At 46.4% G+C, this 16,703-nt stretch overlaps 1 protein-coding gene across 3 annotated transcripts in view; it reads right to left on the minus strand.

Moving 5' to 3' along the window:
• RBM6 (RNA binding motif protein 6) overlaps positions 1-16,703 on the minus strand; it is a 58,376-nt gene that overhangs the window by 12,282 nt on the left and 29,391 nt on the right. For all 3 annotated transcript variants that reach the window (XM_066195190.1, XM_066195192.1, XM_066195191.1), the window contains exons 7-9: positions 4,076-4,150; positions 2,448-2,508; positions 920-988 (exon numbers count right to left, since the gene is read on the minus strand). In XM_066195190.1, coding sequence (XP_066051287.1) covers positions 920-988; positions 2,448-2,508; positions 4,076-4,150 — 205 coding nt within the window. The remainder of the gene's footprint in view (positions 1-919; positions 989-2,447; positions 2,509-4,075; positions 4,151-16,703) is intronic.

Consider the following 16,703-nt stretch of genomic DNA (forward strand, 5'->3'; position numbering starts at 1 on the left):
GCCTTGTTTTGTGTTGAGCTGCTTTACACGACTTTTCTAGTCGGAGACAAGAGGCTTTTTGGCCTCCTTTCAGGATTGGCTCTTGCCTGAACAAACAAGAGTCAGGGATGGATTTAGACACGTTCCTTCCATGTCCAGAACAATCTATATAGCAGTGATATCCTTACTATCCACGATGTACTCCTGATAATCCAGAGCCAAGCAATATCAGCTAGTAACTGTCAACCTGTTTATATGCTAGAGGAAAACTGGGTTCAGACCCTGCTGACACTACTGAGTGAAACACATCCATAATACAGTCACAGGTTTTATCAGGTGCCTACTGACCATGGTTGAGGCAGAAACAATGTGGGAGCACCCTGCCCCCCCAGTCTAGCCATGCCATTCAGAGAACATAAATCCCAACAAGTTTCTGTGCTTGAAGGCCTCTGAATGTCCTGGCCTCACTGCAAAAGAGATCCTTACTTCAGCTTCTAACACTGCTGGAAAGGGAAGACAAATCTGTGAGGCTGCAAAGGCAGATACCACCAGCCTGGCACCTGCTGCTGAAGCCTCTTCCCACAGAGAGAAGCAAATGAGGGTGTAAGACGTGGCACAGTGAAGCTTCCCTCTTTAATGTCCTTGAGAGCAAGTCCCTGCTCTCATTTTGTTTAGGCAGTGGGCAGCATGGCAGAACACACAACAATTTTGCATACAACTGTTGGGAAAGCTGCACAGTGCCTTGCTTGGCTGCCAGCACAGCTCACCTTAGACAGGCTTGTCCTCATTTGTCTGCTGTTTGTAGAGAGCAGAGTTTTGGCTACAGAGCCTCATGTAAAATTTGCACATGAAATCAGTTTGCACCTGCAGTTGTGAAAATTGCCTGTGCAAATCACAGACATGAGCACAACCCTAGAGACGGGGAGGGCAACTCTCTTACTGAATTCTTGCTCAGCCGACGTGTCCTCTCCCTCAGCAGCACCTCTGGACTCTGGGCCTGCTCTGCTCCCTGTAAGAGAGGCACACTTAAGTCCATTTCACACCCATCAGTCACAAAGCACGCCACAACTCATACAAAGCTGTAATAACCACTGTAAATGCCTAGAGAGTTGCTTTGTTTCACCCAGTCATAGAGAGGTTACCTTATTGCACCCTTTCCCAAGAAAAGCAGGTCAGTAAGAAGCACACACCACAATCTGTCTTCACAGCAGTTTAAAGGCTCTGTTTAATTTGCTCCTGGGCAGTTTCATTACAACCCACAGCTGCATCGGGCCAGCTGTGTCAATTTTGCCTTCACAGCACTGATGGAAGAACCACAGAGCACAGAAAGCACAACTACAGGACAGTGCTTCAGTAAACAGAGATCTGTGCCTCAGCAGTTGATGTACTGCCCTTCTGCCTGGGGCAACACATAGAAGTCTGCTCAAAGATACAGAGTTGAGGCTTAAAGTTGAGGATGGAATTCACAGGCAGTGCCAGAGGAAGGTGGAGGACTCACTTGTAGCCCTGCAGCCCCTGGTGCTGCACCCAGGGATGGTGAAGGTGGGCACAGCTAACATCCCAAAGAAATCAGTTCCTCAAGGAAGTGTGTTTTGGCAGTTGTGCCATCCCAGCTCAGAAATCAAGAGGTGCTGGTGGGGTGAGAAGCAGCTCCTGGAGAATTCCTCTCATGCATTTTTTACAGCCAGCAAGGTGAGTTCAGCAATTCCAATCCTGGATTCACTTCTAATCCCCCCTCCCAAGAACAAGTGATAGGACAAACGCAGATAGTCTCAAGCTGCCCTGGGGGAAGTTTAGGTTAAATATTAGGGAAAAATTCTTGACCAAAAGGGTGGTCAAGCATTGGAACAGGCTGCCCTGGGAAGTGGTAGAATTACCATCTCTGGAAGTGTTAAAAAAACATGCAGGCGTGGTGCTTAGAGACATAGGTTACTGGTGGGCTTGGCAGTGATGGGTTAATGGTTGGACTTGATTTCAGAGATTTTTTTCCAACCTTAATGATCCCACGATTCTGTGATCCTAACCCCAGAATCTCAAAAGTGATGCAAATTTGAGAATCTCTGAGTGACACTAAAACTGTGCAGCTGCATCTCCCAAAGAAGGTGGGTCGAGGGGAAGCCATCTCACCTACAGCAAGCAGTACCAGCTCACAGTCCCAGAGAACACACAGCTATAACTCCCTGGATGAAAGGACAATATCAGACAAAAGCAGGGAAAGGTTGTGGGCAGTAAGACACTTCTCCAGCAAGCCTCACAGGAGCAGAGAACCTGACAGTGACCCTTTGCATGTAACATTTTTAGTGTGGACAGGCAAAAAGAGTCTAAGTGAAGCAAAACTAACAATCCTCCCACACAGTGCTCAGCTAGTCCACTAACAGGGATGCCATGGGAAACCAGAAGAGAAACTTACTTGTCCAGGGTAGATGAGACTTTTAACTGACCAAGCTCAGGGGACCAGATATACTCACCATCTCTTGGGAGCTTGCAATAGGAACAGGAAGATCTGTAGCCCACAGTACACACCTTACACTGCAATGGAAGATGGACAGCATGAGGAAGCTGTGTTTTGAAGGCAGTGGGTACAACCTGCTCCAGAATTCCAGACTCTGCAGCATGCTTTCAGAAAGTAGCAGCCATGAAAAAGTTACAGTGATAGGGAATGCCAGCAGGGGCCTTTGTTGGAATTGCAGGTAAATGCTCATATGACTCACAGCTGGGTTTGCCTCGGGAACGGGGCTTTCACACAACTTCTGAGCACATATTTATGCACTAGTCCTTGAGATGGGACTCCTTCCCCCTCCCAAGTGATGCTGGATCAAAAGCTCCCTGCTAGGCACAATGTTGATTCCAAGGGTCCAAAGTTACCTTGCCATTCTCTAACCTGAACTCACCCCTCAAGCAGCGACAAAGACCTTATTCTGAGCTGAACTGTGGATACTGATGTAATTTGGAGAGTTAATCGTGAGGTGTCTGCTAACCAAGAGGCAGAGCTGTACAGGTTTGGATGGTCATCCCACCAACAGCACTGTGGGGAGAGCCAACTGCCCCATTTTCATCACAGCTCTCTGAACTCCTGACTTCCTCCTTAAGCTCTTTGCAAATGCATTGCTTTTGTTTCATAGCAATTCCTTCCTATGACTGAAGCCTCATGGATGCCCTGGGGCATAAGAAAGCTCCTTCAGGCTATGGCTACACACAGCAACAGTGGGGACATACAGTGCAGCCACCTCAGTGCACTGAGAGCTGTTTGAAAACACTGCTTGAAACTTGTGTCTCCACCTCTGGAGTGCTGCAAGCAGAGATGAGGCATGGAGCAACAGCTCTGCTTGCAGCTGAGGGCACCCAGTCAGCTGGATGAGGGTCTCTGCAGCCCAAGGTGAGGCAATGGTCAAGGTGGGACTCTAATTAGAACCAATCCCTTCATGTCTTGCTGCAACCTCTCAGCCTGCAGTCAGTGGGAATACAGACAACAGTCCCGTCCTTTCTCCAGCAATCACCTCCAGCCTGCTGCAGCCGCAAGTTCCTGTACTGGGAGAACCTCCTTGGGGAGGGCACAGGAACAAACTGACCCTCGGGCAACTGCTCCTTCCCAAAAATGGACCACTTCCAGCATGTACTGGACTTGGCTCATGCTGCCTAGACTTGGAACCATTTTCACACTTCCTTCCCTGCTGCACTTAACACAGTCACAGCTAGACCACAGGTTCCTGTGTGAGGCAGAGGGGTGGTTACACACATGAACCAGAGCGAAGCCTGTTCCATTCCAGTTGGCAAAATCACAGCCTCATTGCGGTTTTTAAGGAGAAAGGATCCACATGCTATTTTCCCCACATTTTAAAAAGGAACCACTGCATGAGGACAAGGCTGCTCTGTGCATAAAAAATCTGGCTACCTGTACCAGAGCAACATGCACGCAGAGGTGGGACCAAAAACAAGGTAGGCAAAAGCACAGTTTAGAAGGGCAAGAGCTTCAGGGCAGGTATGAATTACTCTGAGCTTACTTTGGCCACGGAGCAAATAGCTAAGACTCCTCTGAGCTGCCACTGCCACAAGTACCAGCAGGGGAAGCACAGCACAGCTCTGAGCACATACTTACACGTTTGCAGCGCCAAAACTCTGGGCACGGAGTGTATTCAAGAGTCACTTCTTTGCCACCGATCGTTAGAGTTCCCTGTTGAGACAAGGGGGTAAATGACAAACGTGCCCAGCACATGCAGGTTACTCAGAGGCACAGAAAGGGGTGAAAGCTCTGGTTCCTAAAGGTTTTGCAAGTGAAACAGGGTGAAAGGGGGAGAAAGTCTCCCAGTTCAGTTAGCTGGAGCTTTGCCATGGAAGTGGGAGGGAAACAGCCTGTGCTCTAGCATGGGGCTACAAGGCTGTGTTAACTAGCTCCAGAGAAACCAGGCAGGAGAGGCCCTGCCACCTCCCAGGAAGAGCAGAGACAAATAACTAGAGTGGGAAACTGTTTTAACCTGCTTTAGTCCAGGTGCTTGTAAGGGGCAGCTGGACAGACTCCCTCATGCCAGCCACCATCAGGCTGGCCTCCAGGCAGCTACTCGAGGAGGAACATGTGGAAAAATCATCTCAGGTGAGAGAATTTTAATACTTGGGTTAGTCTTCATGCCAGTCATGAAACCATGGCTTTTCTTCAGAGAAATACACCAGAAATCTGCCACTGGCCCTGCAGCCAGCAGAGCCACCGCTCTGCAGCCAGCCCTTCCTTGCCAAGGCTGGCCTTGAGCTCCTGAGCAGCAGTACCTGAGGGCCTCCACTGCCCACAGATACACTGCTTCCAGATCCACAAGTGATACTTTGGAGATGTGCCAACACACCCACAAGCTCTGCTGAAATGCAGATAAAATTGGTCGTAGGTACAAGTCCCCTGGCTCCTGCCTGGAGCAGCGAGTCCTGGCGGCTCCATCTGCCATGGACAACAGGCCACGCCTGGGCACGCGGGACGCAGGCAGGCCAAGTCACAGATGCACACAGCCACGAGACATCTCCTGTCAATGGAGGCACTGCCAGACCACGCAGCCAATTCCATTCCCAAATACCACAGTTTGAGACTCGGTACCAATAAAGAGAACCAGACCCAGGTCTCCCAAGTCCCAGGAGAGCAGCTGCCTGATGGCACAGAGAGATGTCAGGGAGCTGTAAACAGTCGCAAGCCTATTTTGGGGACCTCTGCTGAGTCAGAAGTTTCCCAGGTACTCTGACCCAGTAGCCTCACCATGCAAAAAACCCCCAGTGCAAACCATGAACACGAGAAAACAAGTTCCCAGAGTTCTTATTCAGAAGTCATGCTACACCCATGCATAAACTGCTCTGCAGAACGTGAGGGAGATGTTAGGGAATATGCAAAGTGGGAGTGAAGAGTTCATAGGAGGGAATCACTGAGTGGCAGTACAACAATCCTTTAACTCCTACGAAAGAACACAGCAGGGTTCCACCACCTCTCCTCTTCACATCCTGCCTTTTGTGAACCGAAGCCATCCTTTCCTACCAGGCCTATGTTGAACACTTTGAGGTGCTCCTTTCTGCCACCCAGCTGCTCAAGCACTGCTTTCCATCATGGATTTGCCTTTGCCTGACAGAAAGCTGAGCCATTACCGGACCTCGCTGAAGGCTGATGTTTGCACCCAGAGCATACTGCTGCATCTTTGGAGAATCCACTCAGGGTCTGTTCACAGCAGGGAGCATTGCTCACTTCACCTGTCTACAAGAGGCTTTGCACCTTCTTTAAGGCATGTGAGGAAACACAAGTAAGAAAGGGAAGTGAAGATCAAGACTGTACCACTGGAAATGCTGGCTCCTGAGACAGACATGCTCCCTCTCCCAAGCAGGGTACCCACCACATCCCAGCACACACTTCAGAGATGGGCAGTGCCAGGAGTAGGCTAGAAATGCCCATGGGTGCCTCAGGACACAATGAGTAGAGGCAGGAGGAGAAGGCAGGGTGCACATCTTCATGAGCCCAGGGAAGTCCTTGGCAGCCCTACCTACGAGCTCAGGAAACAAAAAACTTCATTAGAGAACATCTCCTCTAGGAGGGGCAATCCATCACAGAGCTTCATTCTTCTACCAGCCATTGAGGACAAACCTTGCCAAAAAGCCTTAAGATTATTTTTGGTCTTATGGAAAATGGTATTTAAGTGCATGTTGTGCTGGTGGTGCTGGTCCCTTCAGCAAATTCCATTTTCAGAGACTGCAGAAAGTGTCACTTGCATAATTAATCCCTGATTTCCCTAACACCCTGCTGATTGCCTGCTCACTTTTCCAGCAAGATCTCTCTTACTGATTTCTTCTTGATAAAATAATTTTCAAGGTTGCAATCATCATTTAACTCTCCAAAATGAGTCTTTCACTTAGGACACACATTATCAGGATTCAATGGCTTTGAACTCCTCATTCTCCCATTTTGTTACTAGATTCCATCACAAATATTTGCAGAACCTTTATTTCCTCTAGTGCCCATCTCTGCTTACTCTTCTTCATCTAGATCTTCCTTTACTGAGCAAAAATTTTTGGATAATACTCTAAATTTCAGTCCAATTAAGCAGATTTCAATTGAGCAAATCTTGGTGAAATGACAAAGATTTTCTGAAAATTTCAGGGAACAGTGCCGGGGGGAAAAAATAGGGTAAGCTTAAAGTATGCCACGTATTGTGTCTGGCACCATATCTCTTCCAAATTCAGGCATTTTATCCTGGACTTTTTCACCAACCTGCACTATGTCTGTTAATTCCTCTGTATTTTTAATACCCTGTACTTCAGAGCAGCTTGGCTCTTTCTAAGTCAGAGTGAAACACAAATGTCTCTCTGGTCTTCCCAGTCAGGAACCTCCCCCTCATAACTAGCAGTAAACACAGGGTTGACTCACCAGTGAAGGGTTTAAAAGGCAGCACAGCTTTGCAGTACTAGGACAGCAAGCTCTCAGCCATGGAAATGCCCAGATTTCCAAGGGCATGAACAGATTCTACTGTTTTCTGAATTGCCAAATTCATCAAAACAGAGCATCAGGATTTTACTGCTGGGAGCGATGATTTGTGCTACTGTTTGATACCTTTCAAACACAGTTATACATGGATTTTTTGCTTAGAGGTCATTGGAGATGCAACACTGAATTCTAATCTAGGCGATACAATTCAGTCCCAGCCAGTTTAGCTACTAAAAATCTGCCCTATGGCCAAGTATGTAAATACTCCTGCCAGCAGACTGATCCACAGAGCAACCCTACCATGAGATGGTCCTAGAGAGCTGTGCCAGGAAACCATACAGCCTGTTTGCAGAGAGCACACACAGCACAGCCAAGTCTCAAAGCTCTCCACTGAGCAGGGACAAAACCCACAGGAACAGGTTTTTTTACAGAGGGAAAGAAAAAGGAGAAAATCCTTTAGCCATGACATCCACAGGTGATGCAATCCTCCCAAAAGCACTTTGGAGACTGTGTCAGCAGGGCACAGCAACAAAGTTAGTTTTACTAAAGCAGTTTCCAAGCTTTTTGCTCCCAAAAGAAGCATCAAAGAATACCAGGAAGGTAGGCCTACCTGTGAGAAAACAGCCAGACCACACCCTAGGACACATCATGCCCACTTTTGAGGTTGGGTTTAGCTCACCTCTAGTTTACCCTGTTTGCAACAGCACTGCTCTGCAGGTACAGGAGCACTGAGCTTTCTGATTCCACTTCCTAGGGAACCTATGGAGCAACTGCCAGGACCAGAAGACAGCCTGATGCAGGTCAGGCACTGCACAAGCCACCGCTTCAGCTGTTTGTCTGTCAATTAGCATTTACAGTTAGCACGCTGGGATTTTTCATGCTTGTTGACAGCCTTTTAATGATGATGACTGGGGGTTGAGGAGGGGGAGAACTTGCCAAAAAAGTATCTCTTTGCTCTCAAGACTGAGATGACAGAATACAAATCATCAGTGTCAAAGATTTGCTAGCTGTTTCTCTGAAAAAAAAATTAGAGCATCCAAGAGTGACCTAGAAAACTGAAAATGTGGAAGGAGAGCTCTCGGACATGGCCACTCCCTCAAATCCAACCAGGCTTCTGCTTTAACTAAATCTATCCAAACACTAAAATCTTCAGTGAAATTGCACTTTGGAGCCTCCAAACAATGAGCTGACAGCGCTCCAAGTATTTCACCCCACAGGTCATGCTCCAGCAGCTACAACTGGGACTGTGAAACCGCACGGAGATGTGGATGCAGCAACCAACACCACCATGGACTGCTGTGGAGGAATGTGCTCCAGCTCTTCTGGGGGGTGGCAACAGCCATCCATCCAGGATGCCACTATCCCTGGCCACAAGGAAGACCATGAGTGCCTCACTTAGCGGAACAGCAATTGTCAGTCTCACCTTTACAGGTGACACACCTGGGGCAGCGCACATCACTTTTGGAACAGAACCATGGCTCAGCTACCAAGCACCCCAACCCACAAGGATTAATGGGCCAAACTTCTCTTCTTGGCCACAACCGCAGAGCAGAAGGTGCCTACACCACAAATGAACCATCTGGCTCATGCACAAACCAAACACCACGTCAGCTAATTATTTCCTCATATTGTTTGTGGTCTGATTAAATAGAAAATATCTGTGCCATGAACGGAAAGGTTCAGGTATCCTTCTTGCTGAGTAATAACCAAGCTGGAAGACTCATGCGGTTCAAAATGATAAAAAATTAACTCAAAATACCATTTGTAAACAGATAAAAAACTGCATATGAAGATTATGACAAAAGAATGCTTAAGGACAGCACAGCAAAGCAGTCACATTAATATACCAGAACTAACCTTGTTTATATGATGTTAATTCAGCCCTCTTATGCATATTTACTATAATTAGGATGGTTATTCAAAAATCAGTATACATCCGTCATTTAAAAATTATTTAAAATTAATAACGACAAGTGTTTATTGCCTTGGGAATGCTCAGACACTACCCCAGGAGGCAGTCTGGGAATGCAGTAGATGCCTCTGGTTCCAACAGCACTTCCCAGCATAAAAAGCTCTTACCATCCTCAGGGTATATTCCAGCCCTGGCCTCCAAACGCACTGGATGGCACAGCACAGGAGCCAAGGGGCTGACAGCACAAGCCAGGTGATCTAATTGGAACTGCAAATCAGAATGCTTTCAGGTTCTGCTCCTATTTGAGCATGGATTAGAAATGCAGATTTAACAACCCCCAACTGCCACACAATGCAAGTTATGTAATGGCATCCTATTCCACTGGCATGCACCATGCAGAGGCTGAGTGGGCTGGCAGGGAGAGCACAGGGTTCTCTCCCTGACAGGATTCACCTCCAAATTAGGCAGGCAGGTGAGGTCAAACACCCAAGGTCTCCCTAACTATCCCCAGCTGCTCATAGAACTGAGGAGGCAGCACCTACCTGGGAGGAAGCAGAGAGCCAGCACCTGGGAGGATAAGAGACCACCTGGATGTATTTCAGAACAAGATCATCTCAGCCACAGAAACTGGCTTCTCATCCCCTGTTTTCCATATGCTGATGTTTTTATCTCCAAACTCATTAGCAGCTGCTGTACAAGGGACTCAACTGTACAGAGCAACAGGCAGTACATCTGCTTACCTCTGACAAAAAGCAGATGAGAAAAGCTGTGAGCCCACAAACCACAATCCATCTGTATGTTAGTTGGAACAGTTAGAAACAGTTAGAAAATGGAGTGTGACGTGGAGCTGAAGAAACAAGAACAATCCAGGCTGCTGCAGGGTACTGCAGCAATCCAGCATTTCCTACAGCAAGAGTAAGTACAAGCAAATTCCTCATGAGGTAGGATTTTCCTCAGGGCACTCAGCCTCTTTCTCGAGCTCTCAAACCAGTTGCAGCTCAGGGATTTCTTCTTATTGGCCTGATCCAGCAGTGTGTCCAGCACTCGACTGCTAAGTGGCTGACAGCCAAGGCAGAAGATTCAGGATAGATGGGGGAAAAAGGATGGTTTGAAAAGTGGTGGATCCCTGAGGAATTGTAACATCACCAAATTGATCCAAACAACTTTGCTGTGTACTATTATTACAGATTTCTACCAAGACTAGCACTGAGATGACAAGTGACAACATAAACACTGTGCTAATGGTCACCCAAGGAGCAGGATATTTGGCCCCCGGGCATCAGAGACACTACAGAGTTGAAGAGCATGTGGCATCACCTTGAAGCATTTAGCAGTAAGGTATTAATTTCAACAGTGATCCAAGGTTAACCAGCATGGCATGCTCAGGGCTCCTGGTCTTCAAGGTCAGGGGAGGCCTGAGAGTGAGAGCTCAAAGCTATCACCATCCTTCCTGAGCTGACAGAACACTGCTTCAGGCACACCACTGATGGGCACGTTAAACAAAACTGGCACTAACGGAACTGAGGCATTAGAAGGATAACTGACAGAGTCCTAAAAATTCAGTAGCTAAATGTAACAGATTAAGATGCTATATAAGGATTATTTTATCCCAAATAGCTCCTGGTACCTCTTTTTCAAAGTCCTTTTATACAAAACCCACTACCCACTAGCACTGGGACCATTCACCATGCCACACAAGCTTCCTTATCTACTTGCTCCCTCCTCAGGCCTCCCTTCCTGCCTGGTTATCCAGGCCATTTGTCCTTTAGCAGAAGGTGCCAGTCTGCATCCTTTAAGTACCTTATTTCCACAGACACCCCAGCTAGCCTGCTAAGACACCTCCAGTTTTCTTCCTACGGTTTCTAAATTCCCTGGATACCAGCCATACTCTTTTTAAGCAAGTCCCAGTATCTTTCTACAGCTCACCTCCCCCCACTGATATCCTTTTCGCAAATACACACGGTAATTGCTTTTCAGACTATGCCAGCTCTCTACATTTTAATGCCTGAATTTTGAACTCCAATTCAGTTCCAAGTAAGGACTCTCAAAGTGCTTATCTTTTAAACACAGCATTTGCTTTGCTTGTCAGCACTCTCTGCCCTGATCTGAGAGCACCAAAACGGTGGGCACAGGCAAGCTCCCAGTTACAGCTCCAGGAAGGATAACAGCGATGTGCCGTAGCTGGGGAAAACACACAATGTGCTCAGGACCTCACATGCTCAAGGGCCAGCTTTGGGCAGCAGGTGATAGGAATAGCTTCTGCATTTCACCCTTTAAGTAGATTTCAACATATCTGGAAGTTTTCTTTGATCCAGTGAAGCCAAGTGGACTTTCACCTGCCACTCAAGGCCCTAATGCATCTCTGCCTGGCTAATGCCAACCTCCAGCTTCCCTCACTCCCCTGAAAAGGGCACCTTTGCAGATCAGCTTATAGGATCACCGGAAAAAAAAAAACGTGGAAATTTTAAAACGAAAGCCTTTCCTTTACGGCATGACGGAGTCAAAAGAAGATTTTCAGAGTCCAGACAGTGAGGATCTGGGGACAGCAGCTCACAGAGGGACAGCTTCTGCGCTCCGGTGTTACTGGCTGTGCTTCCACTCCACAGCTAAAGAGAAGCATGGATGGTTAAGGCCATATAACGAGGTAAGTGGAAGAGGCCATGCATGTGAGTTTCTTTAACAGCTGGACTTTCTCTTAAAGGTGTTTTCCAACCTAAATGATTCTAAGTCAAACACTCACTTTCTGACTTCAGCTCAGAAAAATATCAGTCAGGTTGAATCCTCTATTTGAAGAACATACTTAAACTATCAAAACTTAAGAGTATTTAAATATTTAGTATATTGAGTACTGTTATTCATAGATGGCTCTAGGGAAGGATCCACATGGCTCTGCCTCATCAATATTCCTTGACTTATCACGGGCTACTGCACAGACCACGTTTGAACAACAGCTGTTTCACAGACCCACTGCTCTCCCAACACAGAGACTTCCTTTCTCTCTCCAAAATTCTGCTCTACTGCCTGGACATATTTCTCATTATTTTCTTTTTTTTTTTTTTTTTTACATGGCCACCTTTTTCCTCAAAGGTTATCTCATCCCATCTCACTGTTAAACAATATAAAGCTTAAGCACATTAGCACAAAGAAGTAATCCAGTCCAGGACCTTCCTGTGCAGCTCCCTCAGGGATATTTTACAATTAGCAATGGCCATAAGGAAGCTGGGAAACAATGAGGAAACACCCAGCACCTTAATCATAGGTTTGAAGCACAAATATCAAAACCCCGAAGAGTAATCCCAATTCAAAATCATGGTGGAAAAAAAGCCAGGCTGGAAAGTTCTGCCTTAAAGGGCTACATTTATTGCTAGACAATTCAAGCTATTTAATTAAGCATTTGAAGACCCCACACACAAATGACACATGTTCTTCTACTGGAGCATGTACCTATGGGATTACACACCGATTCCAACACCTGCATAGTGAACAGAACTCAAGCTGTTTAGTGCGGCAGCACGCGTTTGCTAAGAACACGCGAAGTGTAATGGGGAAGGGTGTGCTCCAGAGGCTCCTTCAGACACACCTCCAAACTCCATTTCTCAGGCACTCGGAGCCTTCTCTGGCAGTGCCTTCTCTGCAGCCAGTGCTCAGTCAAGCTCCCTGCAAGACAGTCTCTCTGCTGAAAGGAAACAACCCAAAAACCCTGAGAAGAGGAAGCACCTCTGAAGAAAAGAGGGATTTATCCTTAGAGATGTGATTTCTCAATATTGCTGAATTCCCAGTGTCAGATACTGCCTCTCACAGGATAAGAGCCCCGCCATTTGCCACCAGCAGTGCAACACTTACCTGTGTCATCCCAGTGATGATTCCCAGCACATCACTGTGACCTTGAGGTGGCCTGTCCAAAAGCTATATCCATATCCTTAATGGTCACACCTGGACAGAACCTCAAGGCAGCTGACCCATCTTCAGGCTGGCACCTGGACAGATTTCTGTGTCTGAGCAGATGCTGCCTCCTGAGCTCCTCTTAGGAGCTGATTTGGAAAACAGCTGCTTTAACCTCTTGGGTCAGTATTTGTCAAGAAATCTGACACAGCATAAGAACAGTTATCCAAGCCCTATGGAGGGAAATGATTTTTCTCTGCCAGCCTGGCTTGGGTGCAACGTAACACCAGTGGGTGTCACAGCTCTGTGTGGGACCCAGCACCTCTTCCTTTTTCAGACCACTGAGGTTTAAGAGGTTCATTCAAGCAACTGCACTGCACAGAGTCCAGAGGTAAATTCAGATCATTCCTTCCTGGTCAGTTCCCAAAACTACTGAAGAAAGGAACTTAGTGCCTTGTCAAGGTGCAGAAGTAGTGATTCTCCAGGCTTCAAGGCTCTGGTAGCTGACCTCAGGTCTTTGGGAGAGTAGAGCCAGAGAGGTGAGTGTGCAGGACAGCAGACCCTCTGACAACCCTGACACCCGAGGAAGGAAAAGAACACAGTTCGCTGTTGTGTCAGAAGTGCCTCAGCATGGCTGAATTCCTAAGGGATTGGGAAGGGGAAATAGCATGCACAGACATCTCTTCAAACTGTCAGATAAGCTGCACAGTAGTGAGTGGCTCAGATATTGTCATTTGAACCCCCTGTGGGACTATACCATGGGGATTTAATACCTGGTGGCTCAGGACAGAGACTGGCCTGTGTAGACTGAGGGCAGCCAAGCACAGGGTGCTGCCTGCAGCTCCCTGCGTGTTGCTCACCTCTCTGCAGCAAGCACTGGAGCACCAGAGAGGAGATGCTTTCAGCTGCTCCTCTTAGAACCTGATGGATCAACCATTTGCCTGTCATTAGGAGGTATCTGTGAAACTTTCTGGAATTCACTTTTTACAGTTAGAGATGTGCCCAGTACACACTGGAAGGAAGAAAAAGGGATGAGCTGAGTTAACAGAATGGATAGAGAAGGCAGCAGTGGCAGTGGACACACCAGCTCCACAAGAACCAGGCACAGAACAACAGCTTGTCAGAGGGAAAAAATCCAAAGCACCTCAGTACTCCTCTCCAGTGATATCACAGGTTGGGAAGAATCAATCAGGCTTTCAAAAACTTAGGGCTATAAACAGTAAAAATACCTTAGTCATCATATCATTAATGTACAGCTTTGGACAGTGAGAAAGCTTCTTAGTGAGACTTCTCAACCTGGTATTAAGTGTATGAAAATACATCTTGGGATTCTTAAGACTTAAAATTACTTTCTCTGCTAAATCTGCTCCTGGATCCTTGATGGAAAAGTACATCAAATGTTTGCTTGGGCTTTAAACGCCATGCTGGCTCAAATCTGGTTGATGAAGCTCACCTGAATACTGCTAATTTCCTGGTTAGACATGGACTGTACATCACAAAAAGCTAAGATTTCCCCTCTTGTCTATGAAATTACTTTCATTCCCTTGTTCTAAAGACAGTTTCAGAGTTTTAAATACTTAAATCTTATGTTTACAGCTTTATTGCTTTGACCCTCATTAAAAATGTAATTCCTTACATGATAAAGATTTGATTTTAGACCCCTGTCCTTCAGAAGCTGTTTGTTCATCCTGTGGAAGGCATAACTAACTGAACTTATAGGTGACCTGAAGCGATGGAGATGCAGGAGGACAGTTGGATGCAACATCTGGTAGCTATCATCACATACACAGTGCAACAGCAGCACAAAATAAACCTTCAGGCAGAATGCTCCTTTACATCTGATAGCTTTCGTTCTGCAGGAGCCAGGAAGATCTTTCCACTCCCATCCTGTGTCTCCTCATACAAAACAGCTCCAAGATTTTCCCACACAACCCTCTTCTGGGAGCAATTGTAGCCAGGATTCAGGAAGCTGGTCACACAGTGCTACTGAGGACCTGTCAGTGGCTGTCCCATTCACAGGTTCCCTGATATGATTGGAAGAAGAAATTCTCCCCCTTATGTGAGAGGATTGAGGAGGTTAGGTGCCTTTCCTCAGCAGTGCAAAGGGATTTTGCCTGCCAGCACTCTCAGTGCTCTTCCACCTCATGTGTTTCCTGGTCCTGCACAGATGCAGAGTGACAGCAAAACTCTTGATCTCTGATCTTGCAGCACACAGCGTTTCTTGTACTCTCCATAGGTATTAAAGCTTTAATAAGAGTCTAGAAGGTGCCCTGTGGCTTGCAGGGGAATGGGGCGGATAATAACTCCGTGTCCTCCTGTGTTAAATACCTGTTTCCTTGTTGCCTGTGATTGATGGATAATGACACAACAGCCCACTTAGGCGTGCCGCCCCCATTTTCCACTGTAATAATTTCATTTCTGGACAAGAACATTAACAACCCAGTTACAGTCAAATGGAAACAGAAATTTGCAAATAAAAGTTGCTGACTGCCAGAGCTTTCATCTTGCATCTTCAAACCTGAATCTGAATTTAATATTTTACTCGCTTAAGTCTCACAACCCGAGCAGAAAACAGCAAAATGCAATGTACTCCTTTTGAATGAAACCCAGTTCCAGGTAGCCAAACTTCCATTATTTAAGTTGAAAAGGTCCAATACAAACTCAGATGGGAAGAAAACAGACTAAATTCCACATCTGAAGGGAATCCAGCTCCCTCTCACTACCAAAACCGTAGATACACAAAAAACATACATAATTTCTACAGAATGCTAGGCAGACCATTTCTTCGAAGAGAAGGAAACAGTGGTTTTGTCTTCTTCCTTAACCCCAGGGAGCATGCAGTTCAACATTTTTTCCACCTCTGGAGTCAACACTTTACCTTCCTGTTCCAGCAATCCAACATCAACAGTGCATCAAGTAATGGAAAAGCAATTGCTGCTAAGATAGCACAAAAGCATGAACGAACAGTTCTGAGGCTGAAGCTCACAAAAACGACTCATCAAGTGAAAATTGCAACATTCTGGTGTGCTCCCACTTATCAAAACAGTCCAGATGGAGTCCTAGCATTATAATCTGGCTCATATGCTTGTAAAACATATCTGGTGTTCCCCTCGACATTGCTGGAATTGGGCTGAGGACTCATTGGACTCAGACCAACAATTTATGTCACCTCGTTCTCAGTGACGGGTCCTGTGCAAAACATTATGGCAAAACCGTGATAGAAAATGGTCTCACTCTGGAAATGAAACTTGTGGTGCATTCACTGAGACGTCTTGATTCATGACTGAACCCGTACAGACATTTCCCTCTCACTGCCTGCTCATCTCCCCTAAGACACTTCAGTCGCATCATCAGCACCACTTCTAAGCACCACAGTCCACTTCTAAGAGTACAGAGGGAATTTCTGAGAGTGCAGCTGCAGTTTGGTTAGTCACCAGCTTACTTAAAGGATGACTTCAAAAGCATCAAAGCAAATTAATGGCATGAGTCCTACTACTTTCATATAGGAGCTTGATCAAGGGATTTTATATCCTAATCCAAAATCCCCTTCTGACCATATATACAATCTATCAACTGTGGCACCACACGATCTGTCCTACACCTGATTTACCGTGTTCCTTTGAAGCACTCTGAGGCTACTAGGTACATACCTTCCAAATGGTTACATAAGGATACATCTACAGTTTCTACAGATCTTCACAGAAAAACAACTAATGCTGAATGCAAACACAATAAAAAACATACAGTCTGTGAGGAAGAGCAGCCAGCAGAAAATGATCGCTCTTTGTTTTAAGGTGAAGCTGCACCTATGTGTAGCATATATAGCATAATCTGTGACTAAGATTTCCCCACTGGCACTCAATTATTCCATTAACACATTAGGAGGAGAGGAACTGACAGCTACAGAGACAGGGTGCCATCTGTATCCTGCCCATGCATCCAAAGATTACTTCAAATCTCTCCTAGCTCAAGGCAAGATCTCACCTAGAAACG

The sequence above is a fragment of the Chamaea fasciata genome, unplaced genomic scaffold, assembly GCF_029207755.1.
Source record: "Chamaea fasciata isolate MVZ Bird 193981 ecotype frontalis unplaced genomic scaffold, bChaFas1.0.hap1 SCAF_13, whole genome shotgun sequence".
NCBI classification, from domain to species: domain Eukaryota; kingdom Metazoa; phylum Chordata; class Aves; order Passeriformes; family Sylviidae; genus Chamaea; species Chamaea fasciata.